The sequence below is a fragment of the Macaca fascicularis genome, chromosome 12 (genome assembly GCF_037993035.2).
Source record: "Macaca fascicularis isolate 582-1 chromosome 12, T2T-MFA8v1.1".
NCBI lineage: Eukaryota > Metazoa > Chordata > Mammalia > Primates > Cercopithecidae > Macaca > Macaca fascicularis.
Genome location: NC_088386.1, coordinates 105,686,015 through 105,711,324, shown reverse-complemented (window position 1 = coordinate 105,711,324; position 25,310 = coordinate 105,686,015). Strand labels below are relative to the sequence as shown.

General features: G+C 37.4%; 1 protein-coding gene across 25 annotated transcripts in view; it reads right to left on the bottom strand.

Moving 5' to 3' along the window:
• Window positions 1–25,310, bottom strand: part of UNC80 (unc-80 homolog, NALCN channel complex subunit) — a 230,607-nt gene that overhangs the window by 136,694 nt on the left and 68,603 nt on the right. For 17 of the 25 annotated variants that reach the window (XR_012421433.1, XR_012421434.1, XR_012421435.1 and 14 more), the window contains 4 exons: window positions 24,421–24,635; window positions 23,210–23,316; window positions 21,404–21,500; window positions 14,222–14,394 (listed from right to left, as the gene is read on the bottom strand). Coding sequence is in view for 20 of the 25 variants with exons in the window: in XM_005574149.4 (XP_005574206.3) it covers window positions 14,222–14,394; window positions 21,404–21,500; window positions 23,210–23,316; window positions 24,421–24,635 (592 nt within the window). In the remaining 5 variants the exon portion in view is untranslated. The remainder of the gene's footprint in view (window positions 1–14,221; window positions 14,395–21,403; window positions 21,501–23,209; window positions 23,317–24,420; window positions 24,636–25,310) is intronic. The other 8 variants (XM_045367643.2, XM_065526004.2, XM_005574146.5 and 5 more) reach the window with 1 other exon arrangement.

Sequence of the window (25,310 nt, the reverse complement as noted above, 5' to 3'; positions counted from 1 at the left end):
CCATGTGTACATATGTTCTCATTGTTCAGCTCCCACTTATGAGTGAGAACATGTGGTGTTTGGTTTTCTGTTCCTGCATTAGTTTGCTGAGGAAAATGGCTTCCAGCTCCATTCAAGTCCCTGCAAAAGACATGATCTCATTCCTTTTAATGGCTGCATAGTATTCTATGTTATATATGTACCACATTTTCTTTATCCAGTCTATTATTGATGGGCATTTGGGTTGATTCCATATCTTTGCTATTGTAAATAGTGCTGCAATAAACATACGTGTGCATGTGTTTTTATAGTAGAATGACGTATAGTCCTTTGGGTATATACGCAGTAATGGGATTGCGGGGTCAAATGGTATTTCTGATTCTAGGTCTTTAAGGAATCACCACACTGTCTTCCACAATAGTTGAACTAATTTGCATTCCCACCAACAACGTAAAAGCATTCCTATTTCTCTGCAGCCTCACCAGCATCTGTTGTTTCTTGACTTTTTAATAATCACCATTTTGACTGGCGTGAGATGGTATCTCATTGTAGTTTTGATTTCTATTTCTCTGATGATCAGTGATGTTGAGCTTTTTTTCATATGTTTGTTGGCCACATGAATGTTTTATCTTTTTGTTTTGTTTTGTTTTGTTTTTTGAGACAGAGTCTCACCGTGTCACCCAGGCTGGAGTGCAGTGGAGTGATCTCAGCTCACTGCAAGCTCCGCCTCCTGGATTCGCACCATTCTGCTGCCTCAGCCTCCCAAGTAGCTGGGACCACAGGTACCTGCCACCATGCCCTGCTAATTTTTTGTATTTTTTAGTAGAGACAGGGTTTCACCATGTTAGCCAGGATGGTCTCAATCTCCTGACCTCATGATCTGCCTACCTTGACCTCCCAAAGTGCTGGGATTATAGGCATGAGCCACTGCACCTGGCCTAAATGTTTTCTTTTGAGAAGAGTCCATTCATGTCCTTTGCCCACTTTTTAATGTTTTTTTTTTCTTGTAAATTTGTTTAAGTTCCTTGTAGATTCTGGATATTAGACTTTTGTCATATGGATAGATTGCAAAAATTTTCTCCCGTTCGGTAGGTTGTCTTGTCATTCTGATGATAGTTTCTTTTGCTGTATATTCATTTTTAAAATCTGCACTCTCATGTCCATTGCAGCACCATTCGCAATAGCCAGGACATAGATTCAACCCAAGTATCAATCAACAGGTGAATGAATAAAGAAAATGCAGCACATACAGGCGGTTCCAAGATGGTCAAACAGCAACAGCTCCAGTCTACAACTCCCAGCGTGAGCAACGCAGAAGATGGGTGATTTCTGCATTTCCAACTGAGGTACCGGGTTCATCTCACTGGGGCATGTGGGACAGTGGGTGCCAAACAGTGGGTGCAGCCCACTGACCATGAGCCGAAGCAGGGCGAGGCATCGCCTCACCCGGGAAGCTCAAGTGGTCAGACAATTCCCTTTCCTAGCCAAGGGAAGCTGTGACACAACACCTGGAAAACTGGGTCACTCCCACCCTAATACTGCACTTTTCCAACAGTCTCAGCAAACAGCACAACAGGACACTATATCCTGCACCTGGCTCGGAGGGTCACATGGCCACAGAGCCTCACTCATTGATAGCACAGCATTCTGAGACTGAACTGCAAGGGGGCAGTGAGGATAGGGGAGGGGCGCTTGCCATTGCTGAGGCTTGAGTAGGTAAACAAAGAAGCCAGGAAGCTCGAACTGGGTGGAGCCCACCACAACTCAAGGAGGCCTGCCTGCCTCTGTAGACTCCACCTCTGGGGGCAGGGCATAGCCAAACAAAAGGCAGCAGAAACCTCTGCAGACTTAAATGTCCCTGTCTGACAGCTTTGAAGAGAGTAGTGGTTCTCCCAGCACGGAGTATGAGATCTGAGAATGGAAAGACTGCCTCCTCAAGTGGGTCCCTGACCCCCAAGTAGCCTAACTGGGAGGCACCCCCCAGTAGGGGCAGACTGACACCTCACATGGCTGGGTACCCCTATGAGATGAAGTTTCCAGAGGAATGATCAGGCAGCAACATTTGCTGTTCAGCAATATTCACTGTTCTGCAGCCTCTGCTGCTGATAACCAGGCAAACAGCGTCTGGAGTGGACCTCCAGTAAACTCCAACAGACCTGCAGCTGAGGGTCCTGACTGTTAGAAGGAAAACTAACAAGCAGAAAGGACATCCACACCAAAACCCCAACTGTACGTCACCATCATCAAAGACCAAAGGTAGATAAAACCACAAAGATGGGGAAAAAACAGAGCAGAAGAGCTGAAAATTCTAAAAATCAGAGCGCCTCTCCCCCTCCAAAGGAACGCAGCTCCTTGCCAGCAATGGAACAAAGCTGGATGGAGAATGACTTTGATGAGTTGAGAGAAGAAGGCTTCAGACAATCAAACTTCTCCGAGCTAAAGGAGGAAGTTCGAACCCACCGCAAAGAAGCTAAAAACCTTGAAAAAAGATTAGACAAACGGCTAACGAGAATAACCAGGGTAGAGAAGTCCTTAAATGACCTGATGGAGCTGAAAACCATGGCATGAGAACTACGTGATGAATGCACAAGCTTCAGTAGCCGATTCGATCAACTGGAAGAAAGGGTATCAGTGATTGAAGATCAAATGAATGAAATGAAGCAAGAAGAGAAGTTAGAGAAAAAAGAATAAAAAGAAATGAACAAAGCCTCCAAGAAATATGGGACTATGTGAAAAGACCAAATCTACGTCTGATTGGTGTACCTGAAAGTGACGGGGAGAATGGAACCAAGTTGGAAGACACTCTGCAGGATACTATGCAGGAGAACTTCCCCAATCTAGCAATGCAGGCCAGCATTCAAATTCAGGAAATACAGAGAATGCCACAAAGATAGTCCTTGAGAATAGCAACTCCAAGACACATAATTATCAGATTCACGAAAGTTGAAATGAAGCAAAAATTGTTAAGGGCAGCCAGAGAGAGGTTGGGTTGCACATAAAGGGAAGCCCATCAGACTAACAGTGGATCTCTCAGCAGAAACTCTACAAGTCAGAAGAGAGTGGGGGCCAATATTCAACATTCTTAAAGAAAAGAATTTTCAACCCAGAACTTCATATCAAGCTAAACTAAGCTTCATAAGTTAAGGAGAAATAAAATCCTTTACAGATAAGCAAATGCTGAGAGATTTTGTCATCACCAGGCCTGCCCTACAAGAGATCCTGAAGGAAGCACTAAACATGGAAAGGAACAACCGGTACCAGCCACTGCAAAAACATGCCAAATTGTAAAGACCATCGATATGAGGAAGAATCTGCATCAACTAACGAGAAAAATAACCAGCTAACATCATAATGACAGGATCATATTCACACATAAAAATATTAACCTTAAATGTAAATGGGCTAAATGCTCCAAATAAAAGACACAGACTGGCAAATTGGATACAGTCAAGACCCATCAGTGTGCTGTATTTAGGAGACCCATCTATGTGCAGAGACACGCAGAGGCTCAAAATAAAGGGATGGAGGAAGATCTACCAAGCAAATGGATAACAAAAAAAGGCAGGGGTTGCAATCCCAGTCTCTGATAAAACAGACTTTAAACCAACAAAATGGCTTTCTTTGTCAAAAGAGACAAAGAAGGCCATTACATAATGGTAAAGGGATCAATTCAACAAGAAGAGCTAACTATCCTAAATATATATGCACCCAATACAGGAGCACGGAGATTCATAAAGCAAGTCCTTAGAGACCTACAAAGAGACTTAGACTCCCACACAATAATGATGGGAGACTTTAACACCCCACTGTCAACATTAGACAGATCAACAAGACAGAAAGTTAACAAGGATATCCAGGAATTGAACTCAGCTCTGCACCAAGTGGACCTAATAGACATATACAGAACTCTCCACCCCAAATCAACAAAATATACTTTCTTCTCAGCACCACATCACACTTATTCCAAAATTGACTACATAGGTGGAAGTAAAGCAATCCTCAGCAAATGTACAAGAACAGAAATTATAACAAACTGTCTCTCAGACCACAGTGCAATCAAACTAGAACTCAGGATTAAGGAACTCAAAACCACTCAACTACATGGAATCTGAACAACCTGCTCCTGAATGACTACTGGGTACATAACGAAATGAAAGCAGAAATAAACATGTTCTTTGAAACCAATGAGAACAAAGACACAACATAGCAGAATCTCTGGGACACATTTAAAGCAGTGTGTAGAGGGAAATTTATAGCACTAAATGCCCACAAGAGAAAGCAGGAAAGATCTAAAATTGACACCCTATCATCACAATTAAAAGAACTAGAGAAGCAAGAGCAAACACATTCAAAAGCTAGCAGGAGGCAAGAAATAACTAAATCAGAGCAGAGCTGAAGGAGATAGAGACACAAAAATCCCTTCAAAAAATCAATGCACCCAGAAGCTGGTTTTTTGAAACGATCAACAAAATTGATAGACCACTAGCAAGGCTAATAAAGAAGAAAAGAGAGAAGAATCAGATAGATGCAATAAAAATGATAAAGGGGATATCACCACTGATCCCACAGAAATACAAACTACCATCAGAGAATACTATAAACACCTCTACGCAAATAAACTAGAAAATCTAGAAGAAATGGATAAATTCCTGGACGCATACTCCCTCCTAAGACTAAACCAGGAAGAAGTTGAATCCCTGAATAGACCAATAACAGGCTCTGAAATTGAGGCAATAATTAATAGCCTACCAACCAAAAAAAAGGTCCAGGACCAGACCAGCACTCACAGCTGAATTCTACCAGAGCTACAAGGAGGAGCTGGAACCATTCCTTCTGAAACTATTCCAATCAATAGAAAAAGAGGGACTCCTCCCTAACTCATTTTACGAGGCCAGCATCATCCTGATATCAAAGCCTAGCAGAGAAACAACAAAAAAAGAGAATTTTAGACCAATATCCCTGATGAACATTGATGCAAAAATCCTCGGTAAAATACTGGCAAACCAAATCCAGCAGCACATCAAAAAGCTTATCCACCGTGACCAAGTGGGCTTCATCCCTGGGATGCAAGGCTAGTTCAACATGTGCAAATCAATAAATGCAATCCAGCATATAAACAGAAACAAAGACAAAAACCACATGATTATCTCAATAGATGCAGAAAAGTCCTTTGACAAAATTCAACAGCCCTTCATGCTAATAAATTAGGTATTGATGGGACGTATCTCAAAATAATAAGAGCTATTTATGGCAAACCCACAGCCAATATCACACTGATTGGGCAAAAACTGGAAGCATTCCCTTTGAAAACTGGCACAAGACAGGGATGCCCTCTCTCACCACTCCTATTCAACACAATCTTGGAATTTCTGGCCAGGGCAATCAGGCAAGAGAAAGAAATAAAGGGTATTCAATTAGGAAAAGAGGAAGTCAAATTGTCCCTGTTTGCAGATGACATGATTGTATATTTAGAAAACCCCACCGTCTCAGCCCAAAATCTCCTTAAGCTGATAAGCAACTTCAACAAAGTCTCAGAATACAAAATCAATGTGCAAAAATCACAAGCATTCTTATACACCAATAACAGACAGCGTGAACTCCCAGTCACAATTGCTTCAAAGAGAATAAAATACCCAGGAATCCAACTTAAAAGGGGTGTGAAGGACCTCTTCAGGGAGAACTACAAACCACTGCTCAATGAAATAAAATAAGACACGAACAAATGGAAGAACATTCCAAGCTCATGGATAGGAAGAATCAGTATCATGAAAATGGCCATACTGCCCAAGGTAATTTATAGATTCAATGCCATCCCCATCAAGCTACCAATGAGTTTCTTCACAGAATTGGAAAAAACAGCTTTAAAGTTCATATGGAACCAAAAAAAGAGCCCACTTAGGGTCAAGTCAACCCTAAGCCAAAAGAACAAAGCTGCAGGCATCACGCTATCTGACTTCAAACTATACTATGAGGCTACAGTAACCAAAACAGCATGGTACTGGTGCCAAACAGAGATAAAGACCAATGGAACAGAACAGAAACCTCAGAAATAATACCACACATCTACAACCATCTGATCTTTGACAAACCTGACAAAAACAAGAAATGGGGAAAGAGTTCCCTATTTAATAAACGGTGCTGGGAAAACTGGCTTGCCATATGTAGAAAGCTGAAACTGGACCCCTTCCTTACACCTTATACAAAAATTAATTCAAGATGGATTAAAGACTTAAATGTTAGACCTAAAACCATAAAAACCCTAGAAGAAAACCTAGAGTTTTCTTCAGGACATAGGCATGGGCAAGGACTTCATGTCTAAAACACCAAAAGCAATGGCAACAAAAGCCAAAATTGACAAATGAGATCTAATTAAACTAAAGAGCTTCTGCACAGCAAAAGAAACTACCATCAGAGTGAACAGGCAACCTACAGAATGCGAGTAAATTTTTGCAATCTACTCATCTGACAAAGGGCTAATACCCAGATTCTACAAAGAACTCAAACAAATTTACATGAAAAAAAAAAAAAACAACCCCATCAAAAAGTGGGCAAAGGATATGAACAGACACTTCTCAAAAGAAGACAGTTATGCAGCCAACAGACACATGAAAAAATGCTTATCATCACTGGCCATCAGAGAAATGCAAATCAAAACCACAATGAGATACCATCTCACACCAGTTAGAATGGCGATCACTAAAAAGTCAGGAAACAACAGGTGCTGGAGAGGATGTGAAGTAATAGGAACACTTTTACACTGTTGGTGGGACTGTAAACTAGTTCAACCATTGTGGGAGACAGTGTGGCGATTCCCAAGGATCTAGAACTAGAAATACCATTTGACCCAGCCATCCCATTACTGGGTATATACCCAAAGGATTATAAATTATGCTGCTATAAAGACACATGCACACGTATGTTTATTGCGGCACTATTCACAATAGCAAAGACTTGGGACCAACCCAAATGTCCATCAATGATAGACTGGATTAAGAAAAACGTGGCACATATACACCATGGAATACTATGCAGTCATAAAAAATGATGATTCATGTCCTTTATAGGGACATGGATGAAGCTGGAAACCATCATTCTCAGCAAACTATTGCAAGGACAAAAAACCAAACACCGCATGTTCTCACTTATAGGTGGAAATTGAACAATGAGAACACTTGGACACAGGAAGGGGAACATCACACACCTGTCGTGGGGTGGGGGTAGGGGGGAGGGATAGCATTAGGAGATATATCTAATGTAAATGACGAGTTAATGGGTGCAGCACACCAACATGGCACATGTATACATATGTAACAAACCTGCACGTTGTGCACATGTACCCTAGAACTTAAAGTATAATGAAAAAATTATTTTATTGTAAAAATAAAAAGAAAATGCGGCACATACAACATTCATTACCACTAGATTAAGAGGATAATTTGATAGTTTAGTTTTGTTATTACTAAATTATTTCTAATTTTCTTATGATTCAAAAGAGAATCATAAGGTATTTCCTTTCATGCATTCATGTCTCCTTGAAAGGACCTAATTTGCATTGATTATTAAATATATTGGATGTTAAGCCCCAATATGAATTATACTTCATGCAATAAGCCTGGAAGTACGTGTGAATTAGGCCTATGGTAACTGAAGGTCTTTTCCTAGGAGAGTACCAGTTTATGTCTGTTTTCCTCACATAATTATTGAAAACTCTTTCACTCTTGAAAGTGTCCTATTTTGAAAAAGAATTATATATTCACTTCTTCTAAAGCTGTCTATTTATGAGGCTAAACAATTTAACATTAGATTTCCTCCATTCATAGACTAGGGATAATTCTATGATTTTTTTAAAATTGTTATTATACTTTAAGTTCTAGGGTACATGTGCGTAACGTGCAGGTTTGTTACATATGTATACTTGTGCCATGTTGGTGTGCTGCACCCATCCACTCGTCAGCACCCATCAACTCCTCATTTACATCAGGTATAACTCCCAGTGCAATCCCTCACCTCTCCCCCCTCCCCATGATAGGCCCCGGTGTGTGATGTTCCCCTTCCATGATCTTATGGATGGTCCTATATTTATGGAATTGTTCCTAAAGCAAACTGGCATTATTATTAGTGTTTTTCATGCTAATAAATTACCAGTAAATTAGAAATCACTGCTTGTGCATGTTACAAATTCACCTGGATAAATAAGGATAGACTATTTCACTTGAAAAATAAAGGAAATGGAAATACCTTTTGCTTGAACTGTTTTTCTTTTTCTTTTTGTTTTAGTTTTGTATTTGTAGATTATATAAACCTAGAGATGAAATGAATCCTTTCTAAAACATGTCTTTTAAAAGATGCCTTACAGTTGCATCTGCTAAATTAACCCTAAAGAGACAGATTGTGAGGAAAAGCTGCGTTGGACTTAAAATTGAATCAATTATCCCTACATTTAGTGGTCGTAGCAATAATAAAAGTAGGATTGTTTAGAACCAACAGAAAAACAGGTCAGCAAAACTTTGAACACTAACATTTCCAATATTTATTCCATCTAATAATACTTTTTAATTCTGAAGAAAATTACAATCTTAAAAAATCACATTTAAATTCTATTATTAAGGACATAAAACAATGAAACCATTGTAATATAAAAATTATGTCAAAATGCAAAAATTATATTTAAGCTGCACTTAAAAATAAATATAACAAAGCAAAACAATAAAAGAGAGGTTGGAGAAAATGCAGGATTGAAATATGATGATGAATTGAGCACATTTATTTTTCCCCTCCTCCTCCAAATTCTATTTGATGAAATGGCGGAATCTATGTTTCTATCTATCTCTATATATCTATATCTATCTGTATCTGTATCTGTATCTGTGCCTATATCTAGATCCACATCTGTACCTCATTTACATATCTACCTAGCATATCTACATCTGTGTTTATTTCTATGTTTATATCTATTTATATTATATACATGTATCTAAATGAAACCACAATGCATTGGAAAACACATAAAACATACTTAAAAACTGAGGCATTCTTGCAAGATTGGAAGCAGGTGAATCAGATATTGGATGAAACCAAATACAGAGGAAACAAAAGCTAAAAATACCTTTCGCAGATAACATCAGTGAAAGTTGGCATAACCCTGAGGAACTCCTAACCCATATCAATAGGTATGAGCAATTGCAGTTGTCACATCTGTACAAATGACAGTAAACACCAAATGCTACTTTGATTCAAGCACATACAACATGGAGCTGCATTACCTTCCTCTCAGTCTGTCAGAATTCACCAGCCCCTTTAGTTCCTTCACTTTCCATAGCTGAGAAACTGATTGTAAGTGTGTCCTTATTTGGGGTTCATCTCTTGGCTTAATCCTTTTGCTCTCATACCAACAAATAAGATAATGAATGTGAAGGTGCTTTATAAACCATCAAGCATAATGAAAACGTTACGATTATTATTCTCTACCAACACCTCTGCCAACCACCACCACCACCATCATCATCTATGCCTTTTATCCAACCAATCATGTCTACCCAGATTCTCTCTCTTTTTGCCTCATAATGGAAACTACTGAGCTCCTTTAACCCTTGATTGATTCTGACCTCTGGAATTTTGACCTCTGAATGCTACACACAGCTTGACCCTGACCTCGAATCAAAGACTGTCAGGTATGAAAGGAACTCCTACTACCCACATACTGCTTGATCCTCCTGTACATTCACCCCCACTGGATCCAGTCTAGTAACAAAGACCTCGGTATTTCCAGACGCAGGCTACTCAATCAGTGGACACGTATGTTAATGAGAAAATGCCTCTTTACTTGATGGCTCAAAAGACACTGCTTATAAGTTCCAGCGCTCCTTCATTTTCTTTCTTACCATGAGACTTATGAGATCGAGAAGGCCCAGCAGGGCCAGAATAGCTTCCACAGGAAAAGAAGAAAGGAGAATCTAGCGGTGTGGTAATCATCTAGTTATAGCCTTATTTTGGTGAAGTTAAAAAGAAATTTAAGTTTTCTACATGATCCAGCCCAATTTAATGGTAGGAGTCAAGCCTCAGTCAGAAACAGAGTGTACTTAGAACTGGGAACTCTGGTATGACATCATATCAGAAACTCTAAGTAGTACAGCAGTTGGATATCAGATAGGTATAAAATCGTTTGATGAAAGGGAATGAAGTCCCGATACCCCAGATACCTGATTATCTAACTGTTCATCAATATTCTTCTTAAAATAACCCCCATAAAGCCAGTATTAATTTGTTTTATTGGGATTATTTTTTAAATCTCTAAGTGTGTTGCTGTCTTTATGACAAGGCTTTTGTTTCTCCCATGCTCACATATCTTACATAAAGTCTAAAAGCTTTCCATGTAGGAAGTAATTATGACAGGTTTCCTTCTGTTTCTATATCACCAATGAATATTAATAAAGTAATTTCCATTACTTAATGAAAGAGTCTCTTTTTGACAGTAATCATGCATTCATTGAGGTTGAATTCTCAATATTTTTGGGTTCATGGGTGGGTTTTGGGGGACTCCATAAACTTTCTGATATTATAAATTAAATTTTGTCTATAAATGTACTTTTCTTGAGAGAATTTCCATAACTTTATCCAATTTTGAAAGACTCTATGTCCCTAAATGTTAAGAGTCACCAGTTTAGAGAGTGAATGTGTGGTATGAATCTTTAAGATTGAAAATCTTACATTTTTCTATTATTAATTCATCATGTGTTCATATGATAAGGAACACTTTTAAGGATTCAAATGCTTTGTGACCATTAAAAGTCATTCACATTCTTTTTTATTATAGGAGGGCATATACATTTAAGCACATTTTCAGTATGTCAAAGAGATACCCATTCTGATTTATTTAAGTCATCTTTTTTACAGTGATAGCATATGGCATTGCTAAAAGAGTCCTGAATGGAAGCAGAAGAATCTGCTCTGATGCCAGTTTTTGCAACAACTAATTCATGTGACCTTGAGCAAACTCACCTCAGCTCTTGGGGCTTTTGTTCCCTCATATGGAAAACAAGCAAATGAAAAGACCACTTGATAGAGCCCCTAACATGGCATGATCCATATTTATGCAGAAATTTCAGCTCAGGACCTCTGAAAGAATGTGAGGCCTAGACCTTTCCCGTGAATGAAGGACAATCTGTCAACTCTCATCAGGTGCTTATTTTACTTTAAAAATGGTCAAGTATAATGAAAATTACTTGACCTATTATTACTATTATTATCCTCTACTATTATTCCATCATTTTCCAATTTCTACAGCAAGCTGTGCCTATATTTTTCACTCAGTTTTTCAACAAGTTGAAATAAGATGACTTGTTACAATTGTCCTTAATTTCATTAGTCAGTTACCTGAAAATTCTGACGCCTCACTTGTCTAAAAATTTTCCAAAAGTAGCTGTGACTTTAGGATTGAGACAACGATGGACATGATAGTACCCTTGGAGCACTTCAGCTTCAACCATCTGTAAAGCGGCAAATATTACTGTGTATTGAATAATTGTTTGATCAGCTTCTGTCACCTTCACTTTCCTAACCACATTTAAGCTATTGGGTATAAAATACGGAATTTGTTATTGTTGCATGCTTTAAAGTAAGTGGTCTCACATAATATTTTAATAAGAGAGTCAGTATGGTAGAATACAAAATAGAAGGGCTTGGAAGATAGACCCAGGTTCCAATCTGGCTCCATCCTTTGCTGACTTAGTAGCCCTGCCTATTAATCGGTCTTTCCGTGCTTCAGTTTTTCCCTTTGGCAACAGGGTGGGCATACAATAAATACTAATCATTCATTAATCAACCTTAGAATGCTGTAGACTAAGACATCTGGAAAAAAGATCACTATACAAACACAATCTTCACTGGAAAAAGTGAAAAATAGGTGCAGTCCTCCAGTTGAGTTTTGTTGTGTTATCATTAACAGAACCATGTCTGGCACACAGGAATCCCTCAGAAGACATTTGCTGAGTTAATTAATCATTATATGGTGAGTATCTTATAACTCACATTGACTCTGGGCTTTTTAATACCACCACCCTTTCCATTTGATGTATTTGGTATGTAAAGAACTACTAACTCTTCCTGTCTGACTATATACAGTCCAAAATTACTTACTACTCAGGGAGGAGTTGAGGAGTTGAGGAGTGCTCCACTCACCATCACTGTTCTCATTATCACCCAGTTAGTCCAAGAATTCCTTCTGTTTCCTAATCAAATCCTGCTGCTTACACCACTACTGACCCTGCATGTGGTGTTTGATATTTTCTACTCATATCAGCACTTTCAAATCATTGCCAACCTGAGAGTTATAAAGTAGGAATCTTGGATATTTTAATAGGCATTTCTTTTACTTTTTTTTAAACTTGTAAATTAACAGAGCATTTCTTAAGTTCAAATAAGATGTGGTATAGTTTACTGACTATTAGTATTTTTGGTGACTGGCTGTTCATACACTTTTCCATTATTTAAGAGTTTGATTGTTTATTCTTTTCTAATGAATTTATTGCATTTATTTATTTTAATCTGCTCCTTAGGGAACAGAGCAAGATGTGATTAAGACAAACCATGCATGACTCAAAAGAGTGACAGCTAAGCTTCCACTGTCCCACCTAGAAAACAGGGGATTGGCTCCTTGCCTTGTTAAGCTCTCCTGCTTTAGGCAGACATCTCACTGTACTTTGATTGTTTAATTGCCACAAACCCCAGCTCTCCTGGAGACCTGTGATTCTCTACATTTTACAGTCACCATGGCACATATCAATACACATTGAACATGCTGCAATTTTTAAAAAAATCTCAATGGTCACTACTCAATAATGAGAAACTGACTGAAAAAAACATCTTTTTTTTTTTTTTTTTTTTTTTTTTTTTTTTTTTTTTTGAGACGGAGTCTTGCTCTGTCACCCAGACTGAAGTGCAGTGGTGCGATCTTGGCTCACTGCAAGCTCCGCCTCCCAGGTTCACACCATTCTCCTGCCTCAGCCTCCCGAGTAGCTGGGACTACAGGCATCCGCCACCACGCCTGGCTAATTTTTTGTATTTTTAGTAGAGACAGGGTTTCACCGTGTTAGCCAGGATGGTCTCGATCTCCTGATCTCTGCCCACCTCGGCCTCCCAAAGTGCTAGGATTGCAGGCATGAGCCACCACGCCCAGCCTGAAAAAATCTTATATAATGGAAAGCAATCATTTTGGATGATTATAAGTGGTACTAATGTTTCAGCCTTAAGTGAAGCCACATACCTTGCTGGTCACTAAATATCCTGAGAGCAAAAGCTGCAAATGTCACAGAGAAATTTCATGAATTATATTATAAGGTTTGTATTATTTTCCAAGGTAAAATATGAGTAACCACTGGTCACTCATTTGTGTGTCATAAAACCTGAAATAAAGATCATTTATTGGCAGGCTTAAAATTTTTTGTTCTAATAAAAATCTATTTCAGTTTGTCTTTTTAAAAGGTTAAAATAAAATACTTTTATTTATTGATGTTTACTTGGTATTTTGTACCGTGTTTATGCGGCATATGATGACTTTATAAATAAAGGTAAATAAATTGAGAGGCTGAGTTCAAAATTCACATGTGGGCCTAATTTACCAGACAAAAACACTTTCTAACCAAGATCCACTTCATACTCTTTAATCCCTTACATGTGTATAATACCATACAATGTTCAAAGTGCTTTTGTGCAATTCATTTCAATTGATCCTTGCTTCATATTTTTCCTCCAATTGATGGATAATGAAATCAAGGCTTGGCAAATTTAAAGGACTAATACATGGCAGACATAGGACCAATAATATAATAATAATGGCCCACTTTATTGTGTAGTTCCTATATTTCAGGCACTGTGATGAGGGCTTTATATCTAATACCTCGTTTAGTTTTCACACTAGCCCTAGAAGGCAGCTATAGTATTGTTATTGATCTTACACTCATTTTACAGAGGTTCAGGTGGTAAATGTCAGAGTGATTTTAACTCAGTTAGTCTGACTCCAGAGCCCTCACATATTTAGACAGTCTATTTCCAAGGGCATATTAATTAGGATGTTTCTCCCTTTCTTTTCTCTCACCTCACCATCTTTCTTCCCCCTTTTATCACTAATTCTGAAAAAGCAAACAAACAAACACAGGAGGATTACAATTGGGGATTCATGCTTACCTCTGTTAATAGTATTACTTGGGATGCGGGGTAGGGTGGGAAAATTCTTTCACCAACTTACTAGATCCAAGGCGGCTGCTAGGATGGAGGCATCAGGAATGGTCCCTGGCTCACAGCAGTTCAAGAGAAATTGGAAGCGTTTCATGCCTTGTCGGATTGCTCCAAGATTCACCACGTTTTTGCTTTTTCCACCATCTTGGTTGGGAGAGAGATGATCATCAAAACTGTGGCAACCTATAGGAGTGGTGCCATGGTGGAGGAACGAAAGAGAGAGAATGTAATGGATCACAGGTTTAAAAAGAGTTTCAAAGATACAACAGTGTATTTACTACAGTGTTGGCCAGAAAACTTTCTCCTTCACTCCACTTCCTTGCTCTCCACCCTAATGTTTGATTTAAACACATCCTGACTTTTGGGAATCTGGTAACACGTGACATATGAAAATGTAAGATTTTACCGAAATATTTAAATATAGTGTTTGATCATTTTACTTGCAGGTCTTCTTTTGACTACTAGTAAGAGCTTTTGGTGTATTTAAAATTATTCTTCCTGTAATCAACAACTTCTGTTTTTATGGAAGTTGCAGTCACTGTGCAATTTCCAATCTGTTACAACAAATTGATACAGCATTGGTACAGCATTGCGTATAATGTGTACATTGTGTACAGCATGCTGTACAAATTGGTACATTTTGGTGTGGTGAAAGCATTGTAGTGAAAGGAAAAACCTTTTATCAGTTACAGCACAAAGAATCACTGGCTACTGGAGGTCCAGAATTAGGGTTACCACTCTAACAATTTGCATTCATAGTAGATAAAACGGGGTGTTTACAGTTATGGGCCTGGGTTTATCATGACAGTGTGCCACACACAAGGATGTCAGCCACCATATCCACTAATGTAAAAATGCGGGAACCTACTCTATCAGGGAACACATCATTTGGAAGCAGTTTAAGCCTGGGACACAGATTCACTTAGACTTTATTATCACCAGATTTAAAAATTATGGCAAGGCATAAAAATAATTACCAGCCTTGGTCTACAACTTTCACAATGACTCAATCATATTGACCTATGTCAGTATGAAATAACATGATGTCTGGGATTTGTTTTACAATACATTTAAAAGAGCATGAAAGATAGATGAAGCAAATATGGCAATTTCTAAATTATTTTTCCAGTGGGTGATGAATATTTTGGATCCATTGAACCATTCTCTTTACTTTTTGCCTATGTTTGAACATTTTCATAAGCTCAAAAATGGCCTCAGAAGATAAAGTATCATTAGTGAAATTTCCTATATTTCATTCTTTATGGCTTTGTTTCTTTTTCAGATACAAATATTCCATATTCAAAAATTCAAAATTCAATACCTTCAGTGTTTTTTTGCCAGTTAGTATAGCATTATTTTTTATCATATGCAAAAAGAACTACCATGAGAAGAATTTGATGGTGGAAAAAATTCAAAAGACAAAATCTCAAATGATACAAAGCTATAGATGAGGAACAAACAATTCCAGGAGAGCCTTGTTTTCAGGCAGCTCCCTTTCAAAATGCTACTCTATTTCCTCACCGGACACCACCAAAGCTACTAGAACAGGTATATTCCTGTTATTCTTTATAACTATATGTCACTTCATTAATCATTTATATATACCCCTTTAATAGTATATAAAGTATACTAATATGTATACCAAAGGATTCTCATCTGTTAAAAAGTATAAACAGTCCCTTAAACTTTGAATTGAAGAGACATCCCAAATAATAAGATTTTTCTTTTTTGTGAATCCAGTTGTTTTATTATTTGTTACTATAATTAAGATTTAAAATACATTAGGTAATAACTACCTAAAATTTGTAATGGAATTAATACATAAGACCAGATAGATGATCAATGAAGTTATTCTTATTTATCAAATTTAGTAAGAACAGTTGCCATTATTTTATTTAAGGAAGCATTAAGAATATGTATTTCACAGTTTTCTTCAACTTTTATTTGACAAGATTACTAATTTCAAAAGAATTTTATTCTTTATTGCTAAAAGAAGTGTCATTTTAATTGCAAGAATTTCAAAAATAATGCAGTTAAGGAACGTAAGTAAAATAACGAAGACAGAAGTCATCAAAACACTCACTGACAGCAAGAACCTATATTCTTTGCTTCACAGAATAATATGTATTTGTTACAGGTGAGAAGATAAGCAGAATCCTATAAGCACAGGACATAAGAGTCATGTTATTAATAAAAGCTAATTATAATGGAAATTTTCCATTGTATTTATATAGCATTAATAGATAATAATATATTTTTGATATAATTTTGGTACTATTTTGAGCACTTAGTAGATCCCAAGTACTGTATGAAATGTTTTATAATTAATTTTCTTTATTTTTTGCAATAGCCCTATAAGATAAGTTTTTACAAATGATTTTAAAAGAGAATGTATTTTTGGGATGTATGGGTCTGTTGGTGAGGAGATAGTGGTGGACAGAGACAGAGAGATAAAGAAGGAACAGGTTAAGCAGCCCAATCTGTTTATACAATGGACAGTTATAAAGGCAAGATTTAAATCCAGATCTACTGACCACAAACCTGCACTCTTACCACTATGCCACAATGTAATCTCTAAAATACCAAATGTTTATATGGAAGAAGGTCAGACTTTTATACTCTGCTGAAGGTAGTGATCATGTTAGAAAAACTTAATGTAAGAAATAATTCCTCATTGTACATGTTATATTTCTTGGGTTTTCTCCTGTATCTTTAATGATAAACTGACGATAAAATTGTATCCTGCTGGCATTCCACATTGTACTACTAAAAGAAATGTCAAAAAGTAATTTGGCTGCAAAATGTATTTTTTATCAATTTTTTATAGCAATACACTAGGATGTGAGAATGCCTCTTGGCTTCCTTAGACATAATGATTACTTTTTTAGCCTCAGTATATTTTAGTTGCATTTGTTTAATATTTATTTTTTATGTTGAGGTGTATATTGAGGTGTAATTATAATTCTATTTACATAGAATGCATTTTTATAAGCTTTTAAATCCAAGAAGGGATGTATAAAAATATCCTACTTGTTTTTTAATATTATTTTTAATTGGCAGATCATTATCATATACATTTATGGGTACAAAGTTTCAGACATATAAAATCTAGTATTTCTTTAAGCAGTATTTCCCATTGTGTTGATGGCACAGCTGAGAACATAGAAGATATGCAGTAAACGTGTTGATTAGTTGAAAAAAATTGTTTTAATTAATCAAACACCTTCCCTCAAATAGAGACAACATGATTTTTAGAATGAAATAATTTCAGTGAATATGAAAACACAAAAGAAAAAGATAGCTGATTTCTGAATGTAATTTCAATTCTATTTCACATTCACCAGATACAGTTTTCATTTATTGAATAACTTTTAAATTTTAAAGAAATTCTATTGGCATTTCATCTCAAATCACTGAAGTTGAAATAATGCGTTTAAACTGAGGGTAAGAAGGTTTGACGTTTGTTCTCTTTAACAACTTTAAAGAAAGAAACAAATTCTGTAATTAAGATAATTTAGATGAGAAAAGACAACACATCTATCATGGTTGGGTACAAATCATTTGTACACATAGATTGCAAAAGAAAGAAAGAAAAAGAAGGAAAGGGAAGAAAGAAAAGAAAGAAAGGAGAGAGCAAGAAAGAAAGCAAGAGAAAGAAAAGAGAAGGAAAGAAAGGAAGGAAGGAGAAAAGGAAGTAAGGAAAAAAGCAGGCTCAAAAATACAATGATGTTTGCACGATTAAGGGAAGTAGTTGTTGCAAAATATGATGTACTTAGATTAGCAGATAATGTTGTTTAAGCTGGAGATACTTATTTTCTGCAAGCAATTCCAAAGGAATAATCTCACAGCATATCTTTTATAATTTTTAACAAGCAAGAGAACATAGGCAAAGAATAGTGATATATAAGCTATATTCTCTTGCCAGCCCAAAGCACATAAAATATTCCAGATAACAATCTCAAATACTATGGCTTTGTTTTCCAGACATGCAAAAATAAACTGCCGATATTTCAGGTATTGTTGACACAAACTCATTGTAGAATCTGGCTCTATGAATATTCCATATCAGATCTTTTGAATCTGTGAATGGAATACAAAGAATATACGAAACAATGGCTAAAATCCATAGGAATCGTGGTAAGAAAACCACAAACTCCAGAATGAACTAATGTTTGTAAGAAATGCTAATGATAACATGTTTGGAACATGAATAAGAAGAGAATGTAAGAGAATTAAAAGGAGAGTGGAAACAAGTTAATTATGCTTTTATCTTTTCCACCAAGAAGAAAAATCTACAAATGGGGGAGTATAGTGCCATAATCAGTTAGGTCAGCTATAAGGAAATGCCATAGACTGGGTGACTTAAAACAACAAACATTCATTTCTCACAGTTCTGAAGGCTGGAAGTCTGAGATCAGGGTGTCGTCATGGTCAGGTTCTTGGTGATGGCTCTCTTCCTGGTTATGTCCTCACGTGGCTTTTCCTTGGTGTATGCATGCAGAGAGACCTTATGTCTCCTCTTTTTTTTTTTTTAATAAGGGCATTAAAATCCCATCACAAGTGCCCCCCTTATGAGCTTATCTAAACCTAATCACCTCCCAAAGCCTCCACCTCTAAATACTATCACTTTGGGGATTAGAGCTTTGAGACAAATTTTTTGGGGATATACACATTCAGTTCGCAGTAGACAGAAAAAGTTCACTTAAGAAGAAATATTTGGGCAGGCATGGTGGTTCATGACTGTAATCCCAGCACTTTGGGAAGCTGAGGTAGGAGGATCACTTGAGGCCAAGAGTTCAAGATCAGCCTGGGCAACATAGCAAGACACCCCACCCCCCACCCATCTCTACAAAAAATGTAAAACAAATTTAGTGGGGCACGGTGCTGCATGTCCGTAATCCTAGCTATTTGCAAGGTTGAGGCAGGAGTATCACTTGAGCCTGGGAGTTTGAGGCTGCAGTGAACTATGATTGTACCATTGCACTCCAGCATGGGTGACAGGGGAAGACCCTGTCTCAAAAAGAAAGAAGGAAGAAAGGAAAGAAAGAAAGAGAGGAAAGAAAGAAAGACAGAGAGAGAAAGAAAGAGAAGAAAGAAGGGAGGATGGGAGGAAGGGAAGGAGGAAGGGAAGGAGGAAGGGAGGGAGGGAGAGAGGGAGGGAAGAAGGAAGGAAGGAAGGAAGGAAGGAAGAAGGAAGGAAAGAAGGAAGGAAGGAAGGAAGGAAGGAAGGAAGGAAGGAAGGAAGGAAGGAAGGAATTTTGAAAAAAGAAGAAATATTCACCAAATGTGAGAGACCCTACATTCTTTGAGTTTAAGCCTCAGTTATACTTTAGTGCATAAAGAGAACTTAAAGATGTGATTGCAGCTCCAGTCAAATGACATCCAGTTAGCATGACACATACCTGGAGAACACACTTTAGCTCCACACTTCATTCTCAAAAAAGCACAACAAAAATTTCTTTATAATACTGACGTCTGAACGTGAGACATATTGTCTCCAAAATATTGTGAGGAGTGGAAAGAGTGTAAAAGGATTGAAAATTATGAATGTCCTGGTTATTAGGAAGATTCTTAAAACCACAGAGACTAATAAACTTGATGTTTGCCCTAGCCAAATTCTATAAGAGACAATTAAATAAGATAGGAACATTTTCAAAAGAGAAGTAATCATTGGAGTCACTGTAACTTCATTATGCTGAACTAAGTCACGTTCTTCTTTTTGATAGAGTGTAAGGATATCATAGGCATGTTCTGGAAAATTCTGATGATGTTTCTGTAGTGATATGGGAAAGTTCTCTGATCACTAGAAAATTATGTGCATGGTTCACTAAAAATCTGTACCCACAAATTATTAATTAATCAAAGTCAAGTAGAAGTATTCTTAGAGTTATATCTTTGCATTTGTCCTGTTCAGAAATAGTATGAACAACTTGGACGAGAACAGGGAAATGTGCACGTCTTTGCAGACAGATCTTTATAGTAGAAAGAAGAAAAGACAGAGTTTGATTTAGTTTTGATTCTCTTTTCATTCATTTGCTTATTTATTTATATTTTAATATAAAATCTCAAATATTATGGATTATAAAGAGTGGAAAGAGTGTAAAAGGATTGAAAATGGATACTTCTCAAAATTATGGATTCTGTCTCTTAATTTCCTTCCTGGGGAAGTGACTTAACTACCTCTTAAATTAATGAAATAATAAATTTTCATCATTTTTGAAATGAAGAACAAATAATGGCTACATCAAAATATACCACAAAATATTCATCCATGTGAAAAAAAGCCAGCAAAAAATTAATCAATACAAACCAATTACGTAATGTGAAAATAGAAAATGTAATATTAAATTGTGTTCATATACTTCCTGTGGTCCTCAAGCTTAATAGTCACACTATCCACTATACTAATTAATTTTAAATATGGCATACTGCATTCCATCCTAAGTTCCACATTTTGTAAAAAAGCATATCATCTAACTAAAATACATAATAAAAATGAATCAGAATGGTGACGGATCTAGAGACACTTCCACGTAAGGAAAAGTAAAGAAATCAAAGATGTTTAGCTAGCAGCAGTGAGATCAAAAGAGAGAACATGAAATGGATAACATATGGAGTTTGCATGGTATGTGTGTGTGAGAGTGTATGTGATGTGTATGTGTGTGCATCTTGGTACAGACATCATAACTAGGACAAATGAAGCAAATTTGTGGATAAGTATGTCTTCAGAATGTGAAGAAAAATTCTCTAATAATTAAGGCTGTCTTGCTCTGGAACAGGTTGCTTTGTAAAGTTATAAACTCCCCCTCAGTGAAAGTGTGCAGAGGGCGGCTGGCCACCTGTCAGGGATATACTGAGCAGAATTTGTAAGTAGATAGGTGGGTGGATAAAAGGATCTCTGGAAGTTTTGTAAAGTTCTCAGATTTTAATAAAGGATAGAACAGCAGAAGAGGCTGGATCTTACTCTTTGCAAACCCAGTGCCCATCACAGAGTGAGGAACATAGTAAGGCTTCCGTAAATGTCTGTTGAATCAAATTGCAAAAAGAGAAGCTATAGATAGTGGTAAAAGCGTGTATGAGAAAGAAATGAATGAAAAACCAATGAAAATAGAAAATGGAACACTTAATCTAATCAAGTTTTTGTTCTGTTTGATGAACATTGAATAGAATTCTTAGGATGCATGACATTTACCAAGACGCTTGAAGAAATTCTCCTCTTCATCTCTTCCATTTTCCATTCCACTTCCTGGCCCACCTTCAGAAAGCTTCACAGCACTGGTGAATTTGACCTGAAAAAAAAAAAAAAAAAGAAAAAGGAAAGTAGAGAGATAACAAGATTCAAAGGTAAATCTTTGTGGTTAGATCAATCCTTGACTTGAAAATGAGTTGTTGACTCATTTTCATGCGATTACTTTGCTCTTCTGGGTCCCACATCTGGTTAGTTTAGTCATCAGTGTAGTTCATTCTCATGTGCCAAAAAAGATATCACTGTAACTACAAAAAGGAACCAGGTCCCAGGTAACTAAAGCTAAATAATCTGGTGCTATAAAAATAATTGAGATATTCTTAGAGTTTAAATCTGGTAAAGTCCAAACTGAAATAATGAATAGCAAGACATAGTTAATCTTTACAAACATCACAACTGAGAATCAGACCAAAGTGAAAGATAGCCAAATAGAATACTTTAAATCTCTGAAATAATCAGTATAAATTAATTTATAGAGTGCATTATAATGAAAATGTAATAACATGTTTCTCTTTCTAAGAATTAAAATATGTTCTTCATCTTGCTTTTAGGTCAGCAGTACTCAAAATTTTTTGCACAGCAAGGAAGCTATGAGCCACACAAACTCCAATATTTGACTTATGCTTTTCTAGCAAATAGAAGGTAAGGAAGGAATGATACATATATTTTCTAAATATCCAATAGTCTTGCATATTACTTGTATAATTTCAAAATATCACTTTTAAAACAGACTAGATAAAAGAAAATGGTTTGGCTGGGCAGGGTGGCTCACGCCTGTAATCCCAGCACTTTGGGAGGTCGAGGCATGCGGATCACAAGGTCAAGAGATCGAGACCATCCTGGTCAACATGGTGAAACCCCGTCTCTACTAAAAATACAAAAATTAGCTGGGTATGGTGGCACGCACTAGTCGCAGCTACTTGGGAGGCTGAGGCAGGAGAATCGCTTGAACCCGGGAGGTGGAGGTTGCAGTGAGCCAGGATCACCTACTGCACTCCAACCTGGCAACAGATAGAGTCTCTGTCAAAAACAAAACAAAAACAAAAACAACAGCAACAACAACAAAAAAACCCACAACACAACAAAACAAAACAAAGCCCCTGGTTTTACTGAGATTAGAAAACAAAAGAATGTAAGCAAATAATTTGTATACATATAAGGAAACATAACTCTTACATTTGCTGAAAATTAGGTATACAAATGACCAGGCCATGGAGCATCCACAGAGAAGACTCTTGGAAGAAATCTTATGCTACTCCAATGCTTCACAGTATTATGAAGGAGGAGTGTAGTGAAAACAGTCATCCTGAGTTTCCTTCTTCTTTTCAATACAGAAAATGGTTCATATGGTGCCAAAAGTAGTGGAAAAAGAATGGATTATATGTGTCTTAATATGTAAAAGGAATCACTGTAAAATTACCGGATTCTTGGATAGGAGTTTGAAATGTCAGTCATTTCATAGGTGTGTCAAAAGTTAAAAATGGCTGGAAAAAATGTCTATATACATCTCCACATCTGCATTATAATTTTACATAATTTTTGACCACACTTTTCCTTTTTCCTTTCCTATGATAGCCTACTACTTAAACATTTTAGTTTCCATTGCTTATCTAAGTTTCCAAAGTTAGTTCATCTGGAGAGTTTCTTCAGCTTTTCCTTATTTGGTTCCTGCAGGTGTTTGCTATTTCTCAGCCTTCACATGTTTCTGTCAGCGACTTCAACATTCACTTACACAAGTTATGTCCTGTTTACCTTGGAGCTTTGTCTGATGAAAGAGAGTCGGTCCACAGAGCTAATGTCTAGGAGGTCCTCCACACCATCTGCCAGGCCTGAGAGGGATGATCTTTTCAGCCAGTTCCCTATTTAATAGTTAAATCATTTAGATCAATGTAGCATTTTCTACCCAATCAATTAAACAGAAATGTCAGCATAAGCCCAACAAGCGATGAAAGTTACATTACTTGGACAAATAGAAAAACAAAGTGTTTTCAATGTACATGCTTTGAATAAAGATGTTCAGTGTTAGACTATAAAATTACATGAGCATGTGGGGCCAGGACAAAAAGAATCTGGGTTGAGATGAAACCATCATTTATCCAGCTTCACATCTCTCATTAAAGATTGTGAATGTTACCTCCTAAATATTTCTCAAATGTGTTCATTTATCTCTGCCTACATGGCCACCACCCAGTTCAAGCTTCCATTTACTTATACCTAACCTACTAGCTAACTTTCCATCTGGTCTCCCTTATCTACTCAAGCTCCCTCCAGTATGATTTCCACTCAGTGATGTTTTGGAAAAAGTTTACTTGCTTGAGTTACCTCCTGTTCAACATCGCATCTTGGCTATCCAGGGATGTAGAATGAGAAGTCAACCTGACCTGGCCTCTATCATTCTACTATAGTCATACAGCCACTTGTCCCCTTGTTTCAGTTCCTTCACTTCCCTCTGGCCTTCTAATATCTTTGCATATAATGGCTACCTGGAGTGCTCTCGTTCCTTCTCCCAAGTATCCTGGAGATCGTAATGCCACTATCACTAGAAAGCCTTCCCTGATTTCTGCCTCCTCCCCCACATTTGGGTCAGGTCTCATTGTTGCATGTTTTCATAGAACTATGTATATTTCCTTCATAAAATTCATAGTTTGCAATTATACTTAGTTGTATGATTATCTGCTTTAATGACTGGGGCTCCTACTATATTGCAAGTTTAGCAAAGTTGGGAGGGTGTGTGTACTTGTTCGCTATTTAATCCTTGATGGCTAGTGTAGTGACTGCTCATGGAAGAGGCATATACTAGGGCACTAAAAAATACATGTGGAAAAAATTAAATGAATGAATGAATGAAGTCAGTTTAGGTCTTATGACATGAAGATCTTCTTTTTCAGCCCTACTATGCATTACTGAATTGATCTGAGGACACGGTTGGTAATAAGATAATCCATAAACAAATACAGACATACTTTTACCTATGGGGAGTTTAAGCTTCTTTCGGAGGGAAATTCTGCGGGATCTTGAGCGGGCACGTCGGTCAGAGGTGGTCCCTGAGTGGGCAGTGGTGCATTCTGAAGTGTCCTGCTCAGACTGGCTGCTGGTGTCACTTGCTGCACTCTGGGACTTGAACATCTTACGCCAGAAATCTTTCCGCCCCAGGTTGGCTCCTTGCATTTGCTCATCACTGTAAGCAAGCAGAGGATAGAGTTAAACTTCTGACAACACTTGAGAAATTCTCCTAAATTTCTTTCAACTTCCTGTCAATGATATTTAGGCAAATCATGCAAAACAATCTTTGATGGACTGAAATGTGGGAAGAGTGGGCATTGAAGTGGGAGGAAAGAGATCAAGGTTCATCTTCTGAGCTCTTCTTGAAAATAGTCATGTCTCAGCTATAATTTGAGGTGGTCGGTTTTTTTCAACTTTAATAAAAACATTAAATATTATTGCAGGTATTCATCTGCAGGTGTGAGTCATAATACCAGAAGCACTTACAATTTCAGTAAATATTTAACTTTTTTTTTTTTTTTAAGATGGAGTCTTGCTCTATCGCCCAGGCTGGAGTGCAGTGGCACAATCTCGGCCCACTGCAACCTCCGCCTCCCGGGTTCAAGTGATTCTCCTGCCTCAGCCTCCTGAGTAGCTGGGACTGCAGGCACCCACCACCACACCCAGCTAATTTTTTGTATTTTTAGTACAGATGGGGTTTCACTGTGTTAGCCAGGATGGTCTCAATCTCCTGACCTCATGATTCCCCCCGCCTCAGCCTCCCAAAGTGCTGGGATTACAGGCGTGAGCCACCGCGCCCGGCCAATATTTAACTTTTTATTAAAGACCCCTGAGGTTTGTGCAGTACTGT